Source organism: Crocodylus siamensis, chromosome 9 (genome assembly GCF_052110815.1).
Source record: "Crocodylus siamensis isolate JL-2025a chromosome 9, ASM5211081v1, whole genome shotgun sequence".
Lineage (NCBI taxonomy): Eukaryota > Metazoa > Chordata > Crocodylia > Crocodylidae > Crocodylus > Crocodylus siamensis.
Window position 1 is genome coordinate 15,402,084 of NC_143403.1, and position 21,320 is coordinate 15,423,403.

A 21,320-nucleotide genomic window follows, 5' to 3' on the forward strand; every position below is an offset into this window, starting at 1 on the left:
TCTGCATTTGTCAGCTCTCAGTAGTTTAAATGGGAATTTTATTCTTCATTATGGTTTTCTCCAGAAATCCTAATGGCGATGATTTGATGGAATGGCCAGTCTTTGACCTGAAGGAGCAATACCTGGAATTTAATCTAAAGCAAGGGAAAGGACAGAAACTAAAAGAGAAGAGAAGCGAATTCTGGACAAAAACCTTAGCTGAGAAACTAAAAACAATCAAGGACAAGGAAAAACGCACAGAGCTGTAACTGGTAACATTTTATAATAGTTCCTTCAGTTTGTCTAAGCAAAATGCTGATCTGATAATTGTGGTTCACATTTTTACGCCTTGAATAGGATCTTAATGATAAGATGGGAAGTGGTGCCAAACCCAAATGTCCACCCATTTGGTTCAGATGTTTACTCCTTTGAAGATAAAAACTGTCTTTCCTTGTGGATTAGTAGTAGAGTTAGTGGTGCTGTAGCTATGATGAACAAAGTAATATGTGAGAAGCAAGGGGTTTTGATGATGACTTTTATCGGACTACCTTCAGAAGCCGCTGACCAATAAACACCAAATGGAACTTAACCATACCCAAATAACAAGTGCAAAGTGCAAAACTTATCAACACCTCCCCATTACCAGTACAATCAGCACCACCCTGCAGCAGAACCCTCAGAGTCCACAGATCCTACACAAGCCTATCACAGAAAACGGTGCATCTCATCCGGTGTATCTGATTCACCCACGTAGCCTCCATGGGGGCAACTAAACTACTACAGCACTCCCAGATTAATTCGAAAGGGAAAAAATATCCAGTCAGCAAAGGAAAACACTTTTCATGATTGTTGTACTGAATTAAATCTGCAGAAGACCTCCAGAACATGGACCTGGAAACAAAAATTCCTAAATTTTACTGGACACTAAAAACCACAGGCAATGGCTCATGATAATTTGCCTGCTCTTTAATTTCTCTATACTCTCTGGATAGAAGTGAGCCTCTTTCTTTTTGAATGTTCTTATTCTTTCACACGATTAGGTTATCTAGTTGAACTGCCCCTTTACCCGTCTGTAGCAGTTTTTGATAACTTCTTTGCTCCCCATTTTTACAGCCCTCTTCTGCTTCTTTGAGCTGCTTTTGTTTACCTACTGGAGCTAAACAGAAGTCAGCGTTTTATGTGGAATTTAGCTTCGGCACTGCTTCATTTCCAGACCTGAAGAAGAGCACTTTGTGCCTGAGAACTCATTTACTAAGCTACTCCCAGCTATTCAATTTGTCCTCTAAAATATATTGCCAAAAAGCATACCCTTGCATCTCAAATTAGCACTGCTTCTCGGGACTGTTAATGTTCTGACTGAACTTGTGCTTACACTGCACTCGGGTCTCTCTCTGATGTGAGGATTGCTTTCCAAAAAAGCCTCGCATAAAACAAATTCATTCTTACATGTAATTAATAGGGATGTGTACTAGCCACCTTTTTGCTTCACGGCTGGCTCAGGAGGAGGGTTAGGAGATGCACTAGAAGGTCACTTAGACGACATTTCACTAAATTCAATAATAAAAGCAAATAGACGCTCCACAACGTGAGTGCAAATAGCAGTTGACAATGTGAGACTGAGGCAAGTGCACGATGATGTCGCATACCCGCCTCACTCGCCCTCCCACAATGCATCACTCGCGTCACTGCATAGCTGCGTTGCATGCTTCTTTGCATAAGATCAGTTTTTTTCTTGCACAAAGCGAGTTTCTGGTATAGATAAGGTCGTCGCATATAAGCAAAATAGCATGCAACGAATAGAGACACGAGTGTATTTTTAATGATTAATTTTTAAAATTAAAGTTAATGATTAACTTTTTATGATTAATTTTATGAGTTTTTTGTAGTTGGTCTACAAAGATGCATAACTAAGGAGCTACAAAAATCGCTATTGTGCAGTTTTCACAGAAACTGCAATTTTTTTGGTGGGGGGGAGGGGCAGGCTCTGCAAAAAAGCATGGGCTCCTGGGGGAAAAAAATTACCAAAAATTCAATGCTGGCTCTATCTGGGGAGCCTCCTGGCAGCCCAGCTGGAAGGAGCAAGGGCAAGATGTCTGCTGCCTCCACCCCTTGCTACTGATTGGCTGTGAGGGTTGTCTGTCATGCAGCCCTGCCCCCTCCACCAATTGGTGGCAAGAGGCAGGGCCACATAATGGACAACCTTCCTAGTGAATCAGCAGTGAGGGGTGGGGCCATATGATGGGCAGCCAGTCAGCAGCAAGGGGGCAGGGCCACATGATGGATAGCCCTCACAGCCAATCAGTGGCATGGGGTGGGGTCACCAAAAGGATGTGGGGGCCCACCACACTTGCCTTATGAAAATGGCTGCTGGCCCCAAGATCTGCCTGCAAAACTGGCCAGCCACCACCTTGAGCTCAGCAGACCCCTGTGCATAACTCCCCTGCCCTCTGCCTGTAGGTGCCAGGAGAGAAATGTAAAAAGGCCACCACACACGCGGTCACGTCCATGACAGCAGGCGGTGTAGAGCATCCAAGAACTGACACGTCTCTGCCAACTTCATCTTGCTTTAGAAGAAGCCTGGCTCATCTCTCTAGGTTTCCTGGCTTTGTAATTTGTATCACTTCACAAATGGGTGTAACTGCTTCGTGTAGTTGAAATTAACTTTGTATCCAAATAAATCAACCTGTCCCTAGTTGAAATTAACTTTGTATCCAAATAAACCAATGCATTCCTGACTTACAGTGCTAAGTGTGTCTGTCTTAATTCTTCACATAAACTCTGAACCGCCTAACAATAAATTGACTTCACACGTCTGTCTTGTGTGAGGCACTGCAAGAGTGAAGGAAGAGATATCTGTTTTTGAGGACTTAAGATGAGGGATTGACTTAAACTATTACCTTCAATAGTATGGTTGTGTCCTTTAAAAGAAAGACCAGACAAGTTAAGCCAATTGTATACAATATTACAACAAGAAATTTCTCAATATGTGGTGGAGAAGCTGTTGTTGAAATGAAAGCCAAAGCTTCCGGGATCCAGTATTTCACTGAAACGAAGCAAACTTCAATATACTGTAGAAACATAAGCCAGCAGTCTACAAGAAGTTAGGTAGCAGGGTATTGTATCCAGGCAGCCACTTTTACAGCTTTTTCTTTATGAAAAAAATGAAAAAATATTGTTTACATGTAATGCATGTTTTTAAAGGGGTGACTGTCAGGGTTAAAGCAATAACCTGCTTAGTATTATGACGGAATGGTAAATGATCAAAGTGTTCGTTCAGGTGATTTTGGTAGGAGTACCGGATTGCATCCTGCCACAAATTTGATCTGGTAAAAAATTCATAAGCTCTTTCTCAGATGCTATTGCAATATGCGTAGCAAAGTTTGGAAAGGCTCAAACTTGTTTTGCTGTACTCAACATAGGATACCTACAGGTGCAGACGTGATGCCTTCGAAACGGAGTTGCCGCACGTGGGTCACTTTAAAGTCATGTGACTGCATGGTACAGCTGAGGCAGTGGGAAGCTGATAAAATCAAAGCTACACATGCAGAGGAAGGAAATTGGTGTGTGACAACACTAGTAAAGTACTTTGAGCACAGACCCAGGAATCGCTGTTTTGATTGCTCAGTGTTTTTTGTACCTGAAAAGCCTGCAGTGATTAGTGACAAGATATTGCATGTTGTGCAAGCTGCTCATAATAGAGGCAAAAATGCAACTGAGGATTTGTTCCATTACTATTTGAGCAGCGTCAAAAGTTGGACATCCTCTTCTTCAGTTAACCTGTCTGTTGCAGGGATTGGCTTCTGTAGGGAAAAACTCGAGAAGAACAGCCTCCATGCCCGTGGCTTGTTTAGAAAATCAAAATTGGGGTGCATTACTATTTTGAAAAACAGCTGTGTATGCAGTGGTGATGGACACGCTCTGTTTGTTTTTAATACTTTTCAATCCTTTTGGCTGAGGATAAAAAGTAAGAGGTATTACTTTCTGAATGACCCTTGTAATATTGCTAAAGGGTAACTCAGGTTCTCATGTACCAAACCTCTAGAAGGACCAATCACACAGAGAAACAAAACATTAACATGTTTCTCAGAGGGTAAAGCATTTCTTAACTAGATTTGTTTTACCATCTTGTAAAACTGCACCATGTTACATTTTGCACAAATAATTTCTTCTTATCATTGTCATTTACTCTTCCTCGGAAAACTACATAAACAAGAGCACTGAGATTTTATTTGCTTGCTGATACCTCAGTGTGTGGGTCCTTGTAGGCTGTGACTACTACACATTATTAGGTAATAATAGTGTCAACATTTTTAATTTAATGTCTACAGTAAAGATGTGGTTCTAAAACTAAAATCACCATAACTTGGTGTGACTGAATGGGGCACCAGGCACTAACTTAGGAGGGTGCCAACAGAATTGCCCTCACCCCTGCAGAGTCCATGAACCAGCAGGAGAAGCAGCCTAGTGCCCCTACTTAGTTGGCGTCCAGGGTCTGGTGCCCAACTTGCTCACACCAAGTTCTGCTACTGGTAATTGTCTTTGGTTTGAAAAAAGCATCTTTACTGCAGACATTTAAATTAAAAATGAAGACATTGTTACCTAATTTTAATCGCTGCTGCTTTTCCGGCAGTAACCTGATGCACAGATGCTACACCTGAAAACTGGGGTGCACAGACTGGACTGTAACTGTGGCAGCAACGAGCAGCAGCTGGGGAGAGTCTTTGAATCCCCAGTGTAGGTAAGACTCCCGTGCCTCCCTAGAAGAATATTAGTTTCCTGCTGGAGGTTGATTAAAGCCAGGGCAAGGGATTTAATACCTGTAATATCTGGGGTCAGACTTGATGATCTACTGAGGTCCCTTCCGACCCAAACGTATATGAATCTATGAACCTCCCCCAGGTAGAGTAGCAAGGCAGAGAAGCCAGGAACAGTGCAAAGTGGAGTTGACTGTTGTGGACCACTGGGCCTTTGTTTGGGAGGAAGCTAAAAGATTCCTCAAGGGAGTGGGAAGAGGAAAATGAGCCCATCTGGAGAAGAACAGAGGGCACATCTGTCCGGCAGGGGTGGACTGAATAAAGCCCACCTCGTGGGGAACTGAGCCTTGGTGGATCTGGCCCTCTCGGGGCCAGGTTGTGACTCTTAGGCTTAGCCCTAAGGATGTGGTGGTGCTAGTTAACCCCCATGGGAGAGAGTATTACAGAGTTCCCCGGAGTGCAGGGGAAAGTTGTCTGCCACACCAGACAACTGGAGGCTGGACTCCTCACCCTCCCTCCCTCCCACCTGCTGGGCACCTATTTCTGCTCACCAGCTGAGGGGTGACCAGGGCTCTAGCCCTCCCTGCTCCTGTTCGGGTAGCTTGCCCCCTCCCCAGGTACTGGAAGAAAGCAACTCGTTCTTTCAAGGATGCTGTGGCAGCTCCTCCACAAACCCTCTCCGGCTTGGTGCACAGAAACAGAATGCGGCTATAATCTGCCCCTTGCATTTCGTGCCATCCCTGCCAACCCCTCCCTGCCCCAGCATTTTTTATCTTGGACAAACAGCCAAAACTTTGAAAATGCTGCTGCTGAGCTTTATCTCGGGGGGGTGGGGGACGACAAATTGTAGGGGTGGGATCCCTGGCAAGCCCAGCAAACTCCCCTGGGTGCAATGTTGCTTTTCAGTGGGACTGAATAACACGTTTGTCTGGTTTTGGTTAGTTGTTAAGGAAGCAGCCAGCTGCTGTAATTTCAGTCAGCAGGTGGTAGAAGTCAAAAGGAGTTTGGGTAATACCCAGTCTGTGGGATTAAAAGCAGCTAGAAACTATGATTGTGTACTCTTGTTCCTAGCTGTTCTTGTCTGACCTGTGCCAGATTCAGGTTAATAATTATTTTCCTTTGCAAGATGCCAGAGCAGTCCGCATTCAGTCGTGGTCTCGACAGTTAATCCAGAATATGTTTGAGACCTGAATTGCAGCCCCTCGGGCAAAGCTGATTCACGGTGGAACCTTTGTACCTGATCTTCCAGCACATAAAACAAGCTAACCTGTAATCCCAGCATAAGAATGGCATCTGCTTGTGAGATTTCATTGCTTTTTGCACTGATTTGTGGTACAGGGCTCACCGCTTCTGGGGCTGCAGGTAAGAAGGGAGACTGCTTATTATTGTGTTGGTTGCATTGTAAATGCAGGGTCAGTTTTTCTGAAGTTTGTCTTAGTGTCTCTGAATGTGTGAGCACAGCATAGAACTGCCTGTGCATAAGCATTTGCCTGAGCACACGGGAGAGCACGGCCATGGCTATAATGCACCCTTCGTGCTGTTCTTTGAGAGGACAACCCTGGCACCCTCAAGGGCAGCCTAGCAGCTCTCAGCAGAACTGCTTGGACAAAGGATGTTTTTCCCTGGAAAAGGCTGATTTGTTGAAACCAAAATTGGTTGTGGGAAAGGGTCAGGCTAAGTGACTTTTCATGCAGAATTGTAGTCAGGTTGGGGGTGGGGGGGTTGCTTGTTTGTTTTTAAGAATAAAGTCAAATTTCCTAAAAGATCAAACCAAAGCATGCAAAAATTATTGAAATGAGGTAGTGTGATCAACCTCTTCTACACATCTGCATACTTGACTAAAGCATTTTCAAGATTTTGGTTTTTTGGTTCCAAACAGAAGGAAGGAAACTTTGAGAAATCTGATTCCTGCCCAATCTTGTTGTCACCACGTGTGTGTTCATTATATTTCCTTGCATGTTACACAGGACAGGAAGGTGCCCGGCCAGAAGTGTTTGTGTCCCAGGGGCGACTCCAGGGGACACAAGCTCGCGTGAAGGGAACGGACAGGCTCGTGAATGTTTTCCTTGGCATCCCTTTTGCAAAGCCACCTGTCGGGTCCCTGAGGTTTGCCCCTCCAGAGCCACCTGAACCATGGACCGATGTCAGAGATGCAACTTCCTACCCACCCTTGTGAGAGCCGTACCATTCCCATTGCTGTTTGTCACTGTTTGTGCGCGATCTTTGGCCCAGGGAGTGACCTTGAGGAGTGGCCAGGATTGGCTGGCACTGGGCTGACGATACTAAAGTGCTTCATAAGCCTTTCATAAGTCTGTTAGATAATGTAAGAGAAGCTGTTTAAAATCCTTTCCTTTGTGCACCAGAGTATCTTGTTGCCTGTTGAAATTCCTCAGCGTGCAGGACAATCATTATAAACAGGGTGGTCACCATCCTGATTTAGCTGAGACAGTTCTGGCCGGGATTTCCCAGGCAGGTCCCAGCAGGCTGTGGAAGAGCATCCCAGGGGTAGGGAGGCAGAGCAGCACAGCTGTGAAATTGCCCTAAAATAAGTGAGCTTGATTAGTGGAATGACCATTAAAAAGAGGAGATGATTGTTAACACCTGTGAGGTAAAGAATAATGGGTCATTAGTGGGCTATTGCCTCCCTTAGCTGCCTGACTGGTAATATCAGAGCTGCACCACACCATCCTGCCCCCACCTCTGCCCGCAGCAGCACTGACTTGGAGGGGGTGGGAGTGGGGAAGTGTCTTGGATTTCACATTGTCTCGTATGGTCACCCTAATTATCAAGCAGCACTTCTACCCTCCAGCTCCTTAGTCCTATATACAGACACAAGCAAGAGGACCCAGAGCCGGGCCATTTTCCAAGCTTAGCTATGACTTCTTGCGAGCAAGGACGTGCAGGTGCAGCTGTCATCCACGCTGCCTTCTCTTTGGCCTCCATGTTCTTTATGCATTTATTTAAAATTTCAATATGGGCCAAATATATGCAACTGTTTAGCATTGGACCAGGAAAGGACGACTGGGAGAATCTGCCGGTGAAATGAGCAGCAGCAGTTTTGTGACTGCAACCAGTGCAAATACCCCTCCTTTTGGATGGGGTGCACTGGAGCCTGCTGAGCCTCTAAGTAAGATTGGCCAAATTTGAAATGCGTATCACAAGATACTGTTGGTCACTCTGTCTTTTGCTCCCATTCTGTATCTCTGATCTGCTGCTGCTCTTCCATGAATTCAAATTCACTCTGAAACCATCTGTGCTCAAAATCTGTGCCCAGAGTGTGATATTTGCTGCCTACCATCAGCCTAATAACAGCTTTAGCTTCTGGTGGTACATAGAGCACAGTGAGGGACTGCAGGGCAGGGCTTCAGTCCTGCATACTGCCTCCTGCACCAGCCTTTCTGGTCAGCACTGTGTTCGCCTAAAACTGTGGTGCTCATCTCCTGGCCTGCAGGCCAAATCTGGCCCATGGAGCCCTGCCATCTGGCTCACAGGGGTTCCCACAGGTCCAAAAACTGGGCAGTGGGAGAGTGGCGGGAGCAATTGCTGCTTCTCTGCTGCCAAATATTTGGACCCACAAGCCAGTAAGCACACTAGATTGGCAGGCACGGGAGCTGGCTGGATTTGGGGCAGGGCCCGATCCTGCAGCGCAGGGCTGAGTGGAGGGAGCCTGGGGCAGAGGGGGTGTATGGGGCCCCAATGCAGCAGTGTGAGGCTGAGGCAAGCTGCATGGGCCTGATCCTGGGACACAGACCCCATCAGCCTGCAGAATGGCCCCATGGCACCAAGAGTTTGAGCACCACTGTCCTAAAACCATCGTGTCCCTGAGAGCGTAGCAATCATTGGAGGCAGTTACAGAGTAGGGGCTAAGATCTTTGTTCTTGCTGTGCAAAATGTTCTGGGCTTTCAGGTTGTGGGCCGTGAGGGTGGGGGTCTGTTCACTTTCCGTTACTGCTGCTGCTCCAGCGGTGGGCTGCTGGGCTCACCCTTTCTGCTCTCTTGTGTAGCTGTCCCCAGGACCTGACCTTTCTGAGAAGAATTCAGCAAACGTGGAAAGAAAAGCACGCTCCTCTCATAACTTCTGAAGACTGTTTGTTTCTAAATATTTATACTCCCGCCGATTCAGACAAGAAGACCAAGTTACCTGTAAGCCAATCAACTGTACAAACTTCATAAACTCATTGCAACTGCAATACGTGATGACACTCTTGACAGTCTAAACTTAGTCCTGGACATTTAGGTCACTTAATTGCTGTTGAAATTTTTTCTACCGGGCATCACTAGAATTAACATCCCATCTCTTATGACAAGTTTTGATTTCCATTATTTTTCACTGAGGCTGGGGGCCAGATCTGCCAAGGTATTCAGTCAACAGCAGGTCCAGATAGGCAGATTTGGCAACTCACTTCCCAGGCTTGATGCTTAGCCTGTTTGTGCGTATCTGAGAATTAGTTCACGCACCTATGTTAAGATGCCTGACCATCCCTATGAATCTAATTCTGAGGTTCCTATCTGCCCAAATCAGTTTTGAAGCTGGGGCTTAGAGTGCCAGCATTATCTAGGCATTTTTTACCATTACCTGTGGAGAATTTCCAATTTGGCTTTTTTTTAGCTAGATGAGTAGCTATTTTAAGTTTACTTTTTCCTGAAAAATCGCAAGAAGCAAAATATTAACCTGGACTAAAAAATGTTATTTTGATCATTAAGAAATGTGAAAGAGGATTTGTGGAGGAGCGCAAAGAAGTTAAAGCCTCAGTTCCTGTGGGTGACGTTAGAATTTGGGTGTTGCTCCTAGGTTCTTTTAAATATTTCTACAGGTCTTCCCTTTTCAATAATTGGCAAGAGCATGAGTCTTAGACGGTGCTTTTTAGACTAAAGACTGCCTGTGACTACAGCTTTGGTAATCCTTAGTATTTTTCAGATGAACGAAACAGAAATATAATAATGCTTGTTCATCACCAAAGATGATGCTACCTGCAGAGTATTTTCTTTCCCAAATGAAATTGTTCATGCTGTACACAGAGGCTTTCTTCATCTTGTTCTCTCCCGAGGTGATGGTGTGGATCCACGGAGGCAATTTTATATTTGGTGGGGCGTCCAGGTTTGACGGGTCAGCCCTCTCAGCCTACGAGGACGTGGTGGTGGTGATCATTCAGTACAGATTAGGACTGCTTGGATTCTTTAGGTAAGATGCTCTATTTTAGCCTTTCAAGAATATTTCCTATCACACTGGAAACAGTGAGAGGATTAGATTACCAAACCTCCAGGGCCAGCTCCTCTGGTTAATATAAATCACCCTAAATGCATCTAACTCAAAGATGTATTGTTTTATTGGGCTCTACTGGTTTACTCCAGTTGAGGGTTGGGTCTTAAATTCTAGTCTGTCCGGCCCCAGTTGATAGCAACCCCCTAATTAGGATGGAGGGTGAGGCTATGTAGAGCATTCCCTTTGTAGCTATTCCAGTCATGCCCCCCAGCCCTCCCGTAAAGCAGGGTTCAGGCAGTATAAAAGGCCAAGGATCTCTGTAGGATGGTGAACAGCATCTTCACAGCAGAGGGCAGGAAGTTGGTACTGCTTCAGTCCTGATGGCATGGGCAGCACTATGGAAAACTTCAGCATGACTTTTGGTTTTTATTCTCAAGTCTACCACTACCCAGGTATAGCATTTTGTCCACATCTCTTGAAAGCATACTGCCATGTAACTGGTACATTTAAAAGTGATGCTGGAGTCAGGGGTTCCTTTTGCGCAATCTTGGGTGGGGGGGAGGGTTGTTTGTTTTTAGATCAAATGTCTTTTTCCCTAAACAGAGCAGAAGTCAAGCATGAGAGAACAGCTCATGTGCCTGCAGTTCCCAGCCTCTTTCACCAGTACTCAGTTCAAAAGCTCTGTCCTTTATCTTTTTTAGCAGGACCATATGAGCAGTTCTGCTGGGATGTCAGCTGGGTCCCTGCAGCCTTCTCTCATTGCTTCTTTGGTCTTCCTGCATCTTTCACAGCCACACTAGCCTTTTTAAAACAACATTCAGGGATTCCCTTCCACTTGTGTCTTGCCTGGGATCACTGTTTTTTGGGTGACATCAATTTTTGGGGTGGTTTGTGTTGCTCCAGTTTTATGAAGGGCCTTAGTATGTCTTATAGCATTGTAAAAGCAAGGTGATAGTTGCACCTCAATGACATCCATATTCCCTTTCTAGTTATGGTGAGAAAAGGCTAATGCACTAACTGAGAATTTCCTATCTGCTGATTTTCTTTCAGTACCGGTGATGAACATGCTCGTGGAAACTGGGCATATTTGGATCAAATAGCAGCTCTCCAGTGGATTCAGAAAAATGTTGAGCATTTTGGAGGCAATCCAGGATCTGTTACTATATTTGGCGTGTCTGCAGGCTCGGTCTCTGTTTCTGCACTAGTAGGCTTACAATAAATACTCAAACTTAATTTTTAAAAGCAAACCCCAACCATTCAGTGTGGGACTTCTGAAATCTCATTTACAAAGTAAACGGGATTGGTACATTGCACAATGTCTGCAAACATAGACCCTAATCCTTAAAAAATTAAGCATGTGTTTACCTTTCTTGTGGAATACAGTGTACCTATCTGTGCACAGAGTGACAGGACTATGGCTTTAATGTGCCCTTAGCGTTCTCTTTGCTTCCTTTTCTCCCTTGTAGGTTTTGTCTCCCTTGTCCAAAGGCTTATTCCATAAGGCCATATCAGAGAGTGGGACTGCACACCTTGTTTCTGGAGCCTTACCTTCTGTTGAAGTCATTGCTCAGGTCAGTTCTTTTGTGTGTGTGTTCGGTTGTTCAGAATACAAAACAAAAAAAACATTATGCTTAATGTTTGGGTTAAAATAAAAAGAAAGAAAACGTTTAAATTGCATTTCATCCAATAAGGTTAATCTACCCTAACCCCAACCCAAAGCAAATGTATGCTGAGCTTTTGAAAGTACTGGTAATTGTTTTCATGCTCTTCCATTTTGCAATGAAACCAGGTTTAACGCTAACTGGAGATTCTAACATCTTCAGGAGGTTTTGAGTTTCTCTGAGTGCTGGGGTACTAGCTTGTCATGCGTCTGCTCCTCCGCACGCTGCCACAGTAATTAATTTAACAAAACATCTTGAAAGTGAATATGAGATCAGAATCCTCACATCGTACATGTTTTTCAATATGAGCAAAGAGGCAAGAGATGATCCAATAACAATGTCTTAGCATCAATACTGTCAAGTGAATTTCATCATGGAATTAAAATCTCTCTCCATATACACCTTTCATTCTCCTTGTTTGAGTTTCCTCATTGTGTTTGATTCATATTGTTATCATGATGTTCTTTCTATAGCATGGGCTAGCACCACACCGCTAAGAGTAGTATGCATGTGTGCTGTGAAGGGGTTATATGTAAACTCGCTATGACCGCCTTCCAAACAGCGCCAATCCTTGTCTTTGTAAATCACATACAGAAAGCGGCCAAGTTGTATGCCTGCGAGATAACCAGTTCAGTTGCCATTGTTCACTGCTTAAGGCAGAAGACCGAGGAGGAGATGGTCTTCAACAGTAGTCTGGGACAGGTAGGTGAAACTCTCCCTGGTAACAAAATGCAATATGGCAGTAGAAGCTGCTCTGTCTCTGTGTAGAATTTGCACTTGGGCTTGTTTGAACCTGGCTGAAATTTTTCTAAAGCTTTTTTTTTTTTTAAATGATGGTTTAACTTTAATCTAAAAGTCCAATTCCAGAGAAATAACATGCACAGAGTCACTCAAACAGATTCTCGCAATATTTTTTTATTTTTGCATCGGCCAACCAGGGCCAGCATAGCTTCAGGTGAAGCCCAGGTGTGGGCATGCACCAGTACCAACTCGAGCCAGCGCTAATTGTCTCAGAGATTAATTTAAAAGCTGTAAAACTTGCAGCCTGTTTTCACAATAGACAGATCATTATGACTCAAGCCAACAATCAGAAGCTGTTATCCCAAAAAACATGTTTCAACCTGGTGCACAGATTTCACAGAGATCTCTAATATCTTGAACCCCGTTGGGCAGTTAGAGTGGGCATAGGGACTAGATATTTTTCTGTATTAGAGAAGCAAGTAAAATATAACCAACAAATGATGGGGTTTTTTTCTCTTCAGGAAGTCCCAATGATACCTTTAGTTGTGGATGGCGTATTGCTTCCCAAGTCGCCCAAGGAGCTTCTGGCCAGAAAAGAGTTCAATGCTGTCCCATATATGATTGGAGTAACTAACAATGAATTTGGATGGAATGTGCGCGCTGTAAGATCATCATAAAAGCTGATTTTTCTGCATTAATAAATGAGGATGGGGGTGAGAGATTTGCTGATGGGACTTTCTTAGATGCAACAGTCTAGTTTGAATAGCCAGCAGGAGAAGCGTCTGGAGTTACCGAAGGACAAACCTCACTCGGGGTCCTTCAAAATTGTTAATCTTTGATTTGTGAGTGCGCTTCAAGGAGCCTTCCTAGTGTGAGGCGGACCTTGGTCAAGACCAGCAGTATGCACTAGAAACACTTGCGAGTCTTGTCTGGACATCTCTAGCCCTTGCACTTGCATGGAGACAGATCATCTGAGAAGGTCTGCCTGTGTACAGCTCATTGCATTACTGGGCCTCAGGTGTTTTGCCTTTTAATAAACAGGTGACTGTCACATACTCCTGTTCTGGTTTGTTCCACCAAGACACAGTTTAACTAGCTGAGGGAATCATTAACTTTGTAATAAGGATCAGAGTTCATTTTCTCATGCCCGGCACTCACAGAGGATGTTGATTTCATGGTAAATAACCCTTCACCAATACTGTGTATGCGTGATGGGAAGTTGTTTTACCATGTGCAAACCACAGCTACCGGAAGAGACCGGAGCTGTGCATACAAGCTCTTTAGGATGCAACTGTGTTTTCCTGTAAGTCTGCACAGAGCCTAGCTCTGCAAAACAAACAATAGCGAACAAAAAGCTGGAATATAATAAGATCCAGTATGGAATCTCCTCAGACATCCAGTGGGTAGAATAACCCGTGTCTGTCTCTCTGTGCAGTCGTCCAACATTCCTGGCCTGAAAGAAGTGGGCGATAGAGCATCAATCATCTCAACAATCAAGTTTATCCAGCCATGGTTGGTAAGAGGCTATGAGATTAATCTAAGCTCCAAAATCCGTTTATCTTTTCGCCTGTAGCACATTTTCTTCTTCAGTCTTGCATTCTCATGCTTTGGCTTATAGTCCTGCCACCTCAGCACATGATTTTGTGAAGTCTTGGGCATGGGCCCAAGCTTATGCCCAAGGAGCAATAGCAGTGAAGTCCCAGGGACTAGGGACTGGGTGGGCAAAGGCACACAGCCTCAGAGGGCATAGCCCAGCAATAATATCTGCTGAACCTTGTCAGGACAGGAACTATTTTCTGTTTTCTGTTTGCAATAAATCAGTATCTTAAACAGTAACTTGTATATAAACCATAATGGAAATTCTGGGCTTTTAGATGTTTTCAGGCAACAAACAGCCAAGGCATGAGAGATGTTTTGGGAGAGGGGCAGGTTATTGCATCCCATTGGTCTTTTCCTGCACGCTCCCATCCCTGACTTCTTTGGTGGTTTAATGAAGCTACCTAAGGAAAGAGGCTTGGCATGACCCAGACTGCATTGATTCCTGCAGAGTTTAAAGCCACTTATATCAGCAGTCAATTTGCTTTAACTGTTTCTCTCAAAGAGGTCCCGTGTGTTTGAGTGTGGGCAGGGCCGGCCCCCCATTTTTGGGGCCCCCTGCCCCAAAGAAGCTGGTGGTGGTGGCAGCGGGGCTGGAGGGGTGGTGAGTGGCCAGACATGAAGCCAGCAACGGTGAGCGGCCAGACATAGGGCCATAGGCGGAGGAAGTAAACAAAATTGAGCGGGGGGGTGAGAATGCATGCACACATGCCCCCCCCCCGGGGAAAGTCGAAGGGGGAAGGGCCAAGGTGGGGAGCAGCAGCATTGCCAGGTACCACGCCACCCCAGCCCTGGCCCCAACCCCAACCATGCCAGCCCTGGGTGCCGCACCAGCCACGGCTGCCTCCCGGCTCTGGCCACTCCAGTCCTGGCCACACCACCGGCCCCGCCTGCCTCCCGGCTACCCGGGCGCTGGCTGCATCAGCCCTGGCTGCCTCCCCACCCCTGCCCCAGCCGGGGCCCAGAGTGGGGCCAGCCTCAGCTACAAGGCCAGGCTGGAGGGGATGGAGCCCCCCGGACCCCTGTGCCCACCCTGCATCATCCCCAGGAAGAGCCCGGCAGCTCCTCCAGAGGCGTGGCACCGGGCAACCGAGCGAGGGGAGGGCACGTGGCCCCCCAGTCTTTGCACAGGCGAGGTAATCCTCAGCTATGAGCAGAGCTCAGTCTCTGCTCCACGTCTCCGTGCCTCTCCACCACCGCTTCAAAAGCAGCGGGCACCACCATATGCGTCCCGCCGCTGGGCAGCGAGGCATGTGGCAGCACCCACCACTTTAGAAGTGGTAGCAGCGAGGTGTGGAGACATGGAGCAAAGGCTGAGCCCAGCTCGCAGTTGTGACCCGCCCTCACCCATGCAAAGATTAGGGGCCATGTGGCCTCCTGCCTTCAGCTGCCTGTCACTGCACCTCTGGAGGAGCCACCGGGCTCAGACTGTCCCATGACCCAGCTGAGCTGGGGCCCCAGTCATGGTGACTGGGGGCCAGGCTGGGTTGTGGGACAATCCCCACAGTGCAGGAGGGAGCAGGCCAGCAGGGGTGAATGATTTGTCCTTCCCCTACCCCACTCTCCTGCGCTGTGGGTGTCTCTATCTGCCCTCCCCACAAGCCCATGGAAATAAAAAAAAAACAGATTTAAAAGAAGCGTACCTGCCTGCAGCTGGGCCAGCTGCGATGCTGGCTGCGAGTGCACAGGGTAACGTAGCATACCTGCCCCTCCACCCCTGCTGTAGGACCCTACGGCCAGGCTGCTCTAAAGCAATGCCTGCTGCTACCCTGTGTTTGGGGGGCTGAGCCCCATTAGCTGCCAACTTCCACTGCCTATCCGCAGTGGGGCTCTTAGCTGCAGGGCCCCCTGCAGCCAGCAGATTTCGCAGTATAAGACGGGCCGGCCCTGAGTGTGGGAGCTTCCCTCCCTGCTTGCTCCCATCCCAGTTTCTTGCCTAAGCAGCTGGGGCTTTTTTCTTGTTCTGACAGCTTGTAAATACAAGAATTCCCATCAGCCCCTTTGCCTGCATGAAGCAAACCTTTCTATGAATGGGCTGCCCTCTTAGCTGGCTGAAACAGCTTTTTTTCCCCCTCTTTCTCCTTCCTTCTCAGTCCAATCCCACTCGTGAGTAGCTCTGCAGTGAAAAATGTCCTTTTCGGCAGCTTTTCCGTGATCTATTTGCCATTCATTTCTCACTGCTCTTCTTTCTCACAGAGTGTCCCACCTGAAGTTTTGCCTGTGGTAATCAATGAATATCTAGGAGACACAGATGACTCTGCTGAGTTGCGAGACGGGTTTCTGGACTTGTTGGGAGATGCGGCAATTGTCATGCCATCTCTGGAAACACTAAATTATCACAGGGGTGAGCTTCTGATTGACTAGATAGGCAACAATCACATGTTGAAACCTATCTCAGATGATGCTGGATGATATTGTCCAGAAACTTGGCCTGTGTGAGGATTTACTGAGGACAGTTAGATAGTGCTTTCAGTGTGTATAAGTACTGGCCTCCTCCTTGTATGCTGGGTATTGCAGTCACACTCAGGCCTGAAGACAGCACTGTATAAACTGTGTGTACCAAAATACCAAAGAGAAAGCTACCACTAAACTTTTTTCTCTTTCTGATTATGGCTGCTTGGACGATCTTTCAGCATGTGCTAATGTGCTGTGATTTTGCTTTTATGAATTTTTATTTTTCTTATGCTAGAACACCCACTGAATGAGGTACCATATATTAAAGCTCATTCTCCCACAGAGCAGTACAGACTAATATAGTCTGGTCTCATGTAAAGGAAAACACTCTTAAAGGGAGGGCATCTTGAACATCCGAACTCTGTTGCCGTTACTGCATTGTTTCATAGATTCATAGATGCTAGGGTCGGAAGGGACCTCAATAGATCATCGAGTCTGACCCCCTGCATAAGCAGGAAAGAGTGCTGGGCCTACATTGCCCCAGCTAGATACACATCTAGCCTTCGCTTAAAGACCCCCAGGGTAGGGGAGAGCACCACCTCCCTTGGGAGCCCGTTCCAGACCTTGGCCACTCGAACTGTGAAGAAGTTCCTCCTAATATCCAATCTAAATCTGCTCTCTTCTAGCTTGTGGCCATTATTTCTTGTAACCCCCGGGGGGGCCTTGGTGAATAAATACTCACCAATTCCCTTCTGTGCCCCCCTGATGAACTTATAGGCAGCCACCAGGTCGCCTCTCAACCTTCTCTTGCGGAGGCTGAAAAGGTCCAGTTTCTCTAGTCTCTCCTCGTAGGGCTTGGCCTGCAGGCCCTTAACCATACGAGTGGCCCTTCTCTGGACCCTCTCCAGATTATCCGCATCCTTCGTGAAGTGCGGCGCCCAGAATTGCACGCAGTACTCCAGCTGCGGTCTGACCAGCGCCCGATAGAGGGGAAGTATCACCTCCTTGGACCTATTTGTCATGCATCTGCTGATGCACGATAAAGTGCCATTGGCTTTTCTGATGGTTTCGTCACACTGCCGACTCATGTTCATCTTGGAGTCCACTAGGACTCCAAGATCCCTTTCCACTTCCGTGCCACCCAGCAGGTCATTTCCTAGGCTGTAGGTGTGCTGGACATTTTTCCTCCCTAGATGCAGCACTTTGCATTTCTCCTTGTTGAACTGAATTCTGTTGTTTTCTGCCCACTTGTCTAACCTGTCCAGGTCTGCTTGCAGCTGCTCCCTGCCCTCCGGCGTGTCCACTTCGCCCCATAGCTTAGTGTCATCTGCAAACTTGGACAGAGTACATTTCACTCCCTCATCCAAGTCGCTGATGAAGACATTAAAGAGTATCGGTCCAAGGACCGAGCCCTGCGGGACCCCACTGCCCACACCCCTCCAGGTCGAAACCGACCCATCCACCACGACTCTCTGGGTGCGACCCTCCAGCCAATTCTCCACCCACCGGACTGTGCAGTCATCCAAGTCACAGCCCCTTAACTTGTTCACCAGTATGGGGTGGGATACCGTATCAAAGGCCTTCCTGAAGTCCAAGTATACGACATCCACCCCTCCTCCTGCGTCGAGGCGTTTTGTAACCTGGTCATAAAAAGAGACTAGATTGGTCAGGCACGATCTGCCTGCCACGAACCCATGCTGGTTTCCCCTCAGCATAACTTGCCCTGCCGGGCTCTCACAAATGTGAGCCTTGATAATTTTTTCAAAGACTTTGCCAAGGATGGAGGTGAGACTAACTGGCCTACAGTTGCCCGGGTCCTCCTTCCTCCCCTTCTTGAAAATGGGAACCACATTGGCCCTTTTCCAGTCCTCCGGGACTTGACCCGTGCGCCACGAGCGTTCAAATATTCCCGCCAGTGGCTCTGCAATGATGTCGGCCAGTTCCTTCAGTACCCTCGGATGGAGCTCATCTGGGCCTGCCGACTTAAAGGCATCCAGTTCTTCCAAGTGACCCTTTTTCACTGACTTCTCTTAATACTATTTTCTGTTAGAGTCTGGTGCTGCAACCTATTTGTTTGAGTATCAGCATCGTCCAAGTTTATATAGAGATACTAAACCCGCATATGTGAAAGCTGACCATGCAGATGAAGTTGCTTTTGTCTTTGGAGGACCATACCTGGCAGGTGACATACGTCTACGTGGTAAGTAGTGGCTAGTGAAGTGTTTTTGAATTACTTACTCCTGGTGGATCAGTTTTAGCATGCTTATTTTTATTCAAATGAAAGGCAACTAAGCCAATCTGAAGGTCAAAGGGTAACAGTGTAAACTGTCCTGGTCATTGATTAATATTAATATGTCGTCCTTTCCGTCTCCATCAGGGTAGTTCAAGTAAAGAGTTTAAGTTTTGGAAGCTCAGGAAGTTGGATGAGAGAGTTTTTTGGCAAACAGTAAATTTGTTGAAAACTAGAGTGCAGGGCTCCCCTACCCTCTCACACTGCACCATGCTTCCCCTACAGCCTTACCGCTGTCAGCTCCACTCCCTGAATCCCAACACAGATCCCCAAAGAAACGTACCTGAAATTCAGCAGCATTACAGGCGGTCATTGGATTTAGCAGCAACACATGGCTTTCAGGGAGGGGTCTACATAGCCCTGAGAAGAGCTCCCTTCAGGGTGCTGTGCTCCTGATTGGATACCAGGTGATGCTACTATGCTCTGTCTGTGCTTCAAGACTGCAGCTGCTTTCCCACCACAGAGCTTCAATTGACTCCAGCTGCTTCCTGTTTTTATAAACAGCTCAATTTTTTTTTCAGATTTTATGGACAGATGTTGTTAGCCTGTTTTGGTTGGGTTTTTTTGGGTTTTTTGTTTTTTTTTCACTGATTGTCTGTAAATTTATGGACAGTTGGCAACCCTACCTCCTTGCAAGCAAGTGCTCTAACCACATAGGCGGCAGAAGGCCGGAGCTAACAGGGCTTAGTCCCCACAAATGTGGGGTAGCAGTGGCAGCATGGAGGGCCATAGGGCAGCCCGAGTGCGGGCAGCTGCAGTGGCAGGGGAAGGGGAGTACAGAGACAGATGTTCAGCCACAGTTTGCAGCAGCCCGGCAGCGTGTAGAGCGCTGCCCACCACAGCAATTAAGTCTGTCATGGGAAAGAGGCATGGGGGTGCAGATCAAGGCCCCCATGGGTGAGGGAGGGAGTGGGGCAGAAGCAGGGCAGGGCCAGGGCAGGTCGTGGGATGCTCACAGCCCAGGGGAGTCCAGCTGCTGAGTACACCCTGGATCAGTACACAGGACGAAGGCAGCTGCTGCTGTAGGCTGGGCTCTGTGCCCCGCTGCCACTGCCTTGAGAACTGCACGGTGCCATGTGCCTGCCACGCGCTGACTGTGCCATGTCCCCTGCCCACTTGGCAGTGGCAAGCACACAGCATTGCACCACTCCCGAGGCAGTGCAGAACCCAGCCCAGAGTGGCAGCTGCCTCCACCCTGTGCACAGATCCGGGAGGCATATGCCCCCCAGGCCTCCACCAGGGGAGTCCCTCCCTGCCCTCCTGCTCCCCCCCCCCCACATGCCCCTGGGCAGCCACCTGGGCTCTGAGTGTCCCATGATCTGCCCTGACCCAGGAGCCCCATTCACCCCAGCCCCACCCTGCCTCTGCCCCACTCCCTCCCTCACCCACAGGGCATATACCCCTTCCCCATGACAGACTTACCTGCTGGGGGGGTGCATGTGTGCAAATGCTCATGTGCTCAGCCCCTCCCCAAATAATATTTCCTCCCTCCACCTATGCCTAACCACTGTCAGCCACTCAGCATTCACTATTGCTGACATTGTTTCTGTATAAAATAATAGTCACTACTGCAGGGACCAGAACCCAGATCCCTCCTAGCATGTGAATGCCCTCCCCACAGTCTACAGAGTTACTCTTGCTCTTCCCTTGTGGCTCAATAGATATTTAAGTATGTTATTCAAGTGGAATGGCTCCAGCTGAAGGGACAGTGGAGACCCACCTTAATACCTCATGTGGGTGGGACACTCCTTTGGGTCAGCTGGGTTCTACTCCTTCATGCAGTGAATGTTTAATTTATTTTTTACTTTCTTCTACACAGTACAGTTATTCTTTCCTCTTCTTTCCTCCAGATGAAGCTACAGAGGAAGAAAAGCGCCTCAGCAGAACTCTAATGAAATACTGGGCTAACTTTGCTCGAAATGGGTGAGATTCATGAAACGTTGGTCAAAAGTGTGTGTGCAGCTGTGGGTAAGTGCACACATGATTAAATAGGGGATTTACTCTCTTTCCAGAAACCCAAATGGGGAAGGTTTGGCAGAATGGCCATCTTATAACCTGGATGAAGGATACCTAGAAATAAATCTAGAGCAGAAGAAAGCAAAGCAACTGAAAAAAAAGCGAGTGGAATTCTGGACAAAGACAGTGCCTGAAAAAATCAAGGAGAAAAGTGGTGAAGACAAGAAAGAACATGAAGAGTTGTAGCTTAGCCAGCATGAACATGGAATCATTATCATTTAGGTGTTTACCCGGCTACTCTCATGACAGAACAAACATCTCTCCTAGAAAAATGATGTATTGAGAGATGCTTCGTTCCTTTTTAACTCTTTCCTTTACCATCTGCAGATAGAAGATACCATGCCAAGCAATTTACATTAAATAATTCCCTTCTCTAATTCATTCTGATGCTTTCCTGGACTTGTCAGAGATGTGAATCTCGTTTAACAATCCCAGTTACCTGCTGTCCCTTGTGCTCAGTCCCCACGCTCATGGACAGAATGCCAGATGAGCACCAATTTAACAAAGCCGCATCAATAAAGATGTGATTTTGCAACAAAGCTTTATCTGACTGTGCTGCAACAGCCTATCCATGAGACCAGACACTTCATACAGACATGGGCACTCTAAAGAGAGTTTTAAAAAAATCTATTCTCTCTGTAGCCTCTTCCTTCTATAGTTTGACCTAGCAAGCAGTGGTGAAAGGC

The 21,320-nt window shown here is 47.0% G+C and overlaps 2 protein-coding genes across 4 annotated transcripts in view; both read left to right on the forward strand.

Annotated features, from left to right (window-relative positions):
* LOC149857140 (cocaine esterase-like) overlaps positions 1 to 2,720 on the forward strand; it is a 33,967-nt gene extending 31,247 nt beyond the window's left edge. For 2 of the 3 annotated variants that reach the window (XM_090062601.1, XM_090062603.1), the window contains one exon: positions 65 to 2,720. In XM_090062601.1, the coding sequence (XP_089918727.1) occupies positions 65 to 248 (184 nt within the window). In that variant the 3' untranslated portion in view covers positions 249 to 2,720. The remainder of the gene's footprint in view (positions 1 to 64) is intronic. The other variant, XM_090062602.1, reaches the window with a different exon arrangement.
* Positions 2,721 to 5,725: 3,005 nt separating this feature from the next.
* LOC149857141 (fatty acyl-CoA hydrolase precursor, medium chain-like) lies at positions 5,726 to 21,167 on the forward strand. The gene is made up of 13 exons (XM_090063216.1): positions 5,726 to 6,095; positions 6,701 to 6,905; positions 8,738 to 8,876; positions 9,782 to 9,915; positions 10,987 to 11,140; positions 11,403 to 11,507; positions 12,192 to 12,299; positions 12,860 to 13,000; positions 13,774 to 13,854; positions 16,131 to 16,278; positions 18,379 to 18,528; positions 20,469 to 20,541; positions 20,631 to 21,167. The coding sequence occupies exons 1-13, from the start codon at positions 6,020 to 6,022 to the stop codon at positions 20,818 to 20,820; spliced, it is 1,704 nt and encodes a 567-aa protein (XP_089919342.1). The 5' UTR covers positions 5,726 to 6,019; the 3' UTR covers positions 20,821 to 21,167.
* Positions 21,168 to 21,320: the final 153 nt, after the last annotated feature.

Coding starts and splice junctions, on each gene's coding strand:
- LOC149857141 (XM_090063216.1), top strand. CDS start 6,020: ATGGCATCTGCTTGTGAGATTTCATTGCTTTTTGCACTGATTTGTGGT. Junction 8,877..9,781: donor ACAAGAAGACCAAGTTACCT/GTAAGCCAATCA, acceptor TTCTCTCCCGAG/GTGATGGTGTGGATCCACGG. Junction 13,001..13,773: donor TTGGATGGAATGTGCGCGCT/GTAAGATCATCA, acceptor CTCTCTGTGCAG/TCGTCCAACATTCCTGGCCT.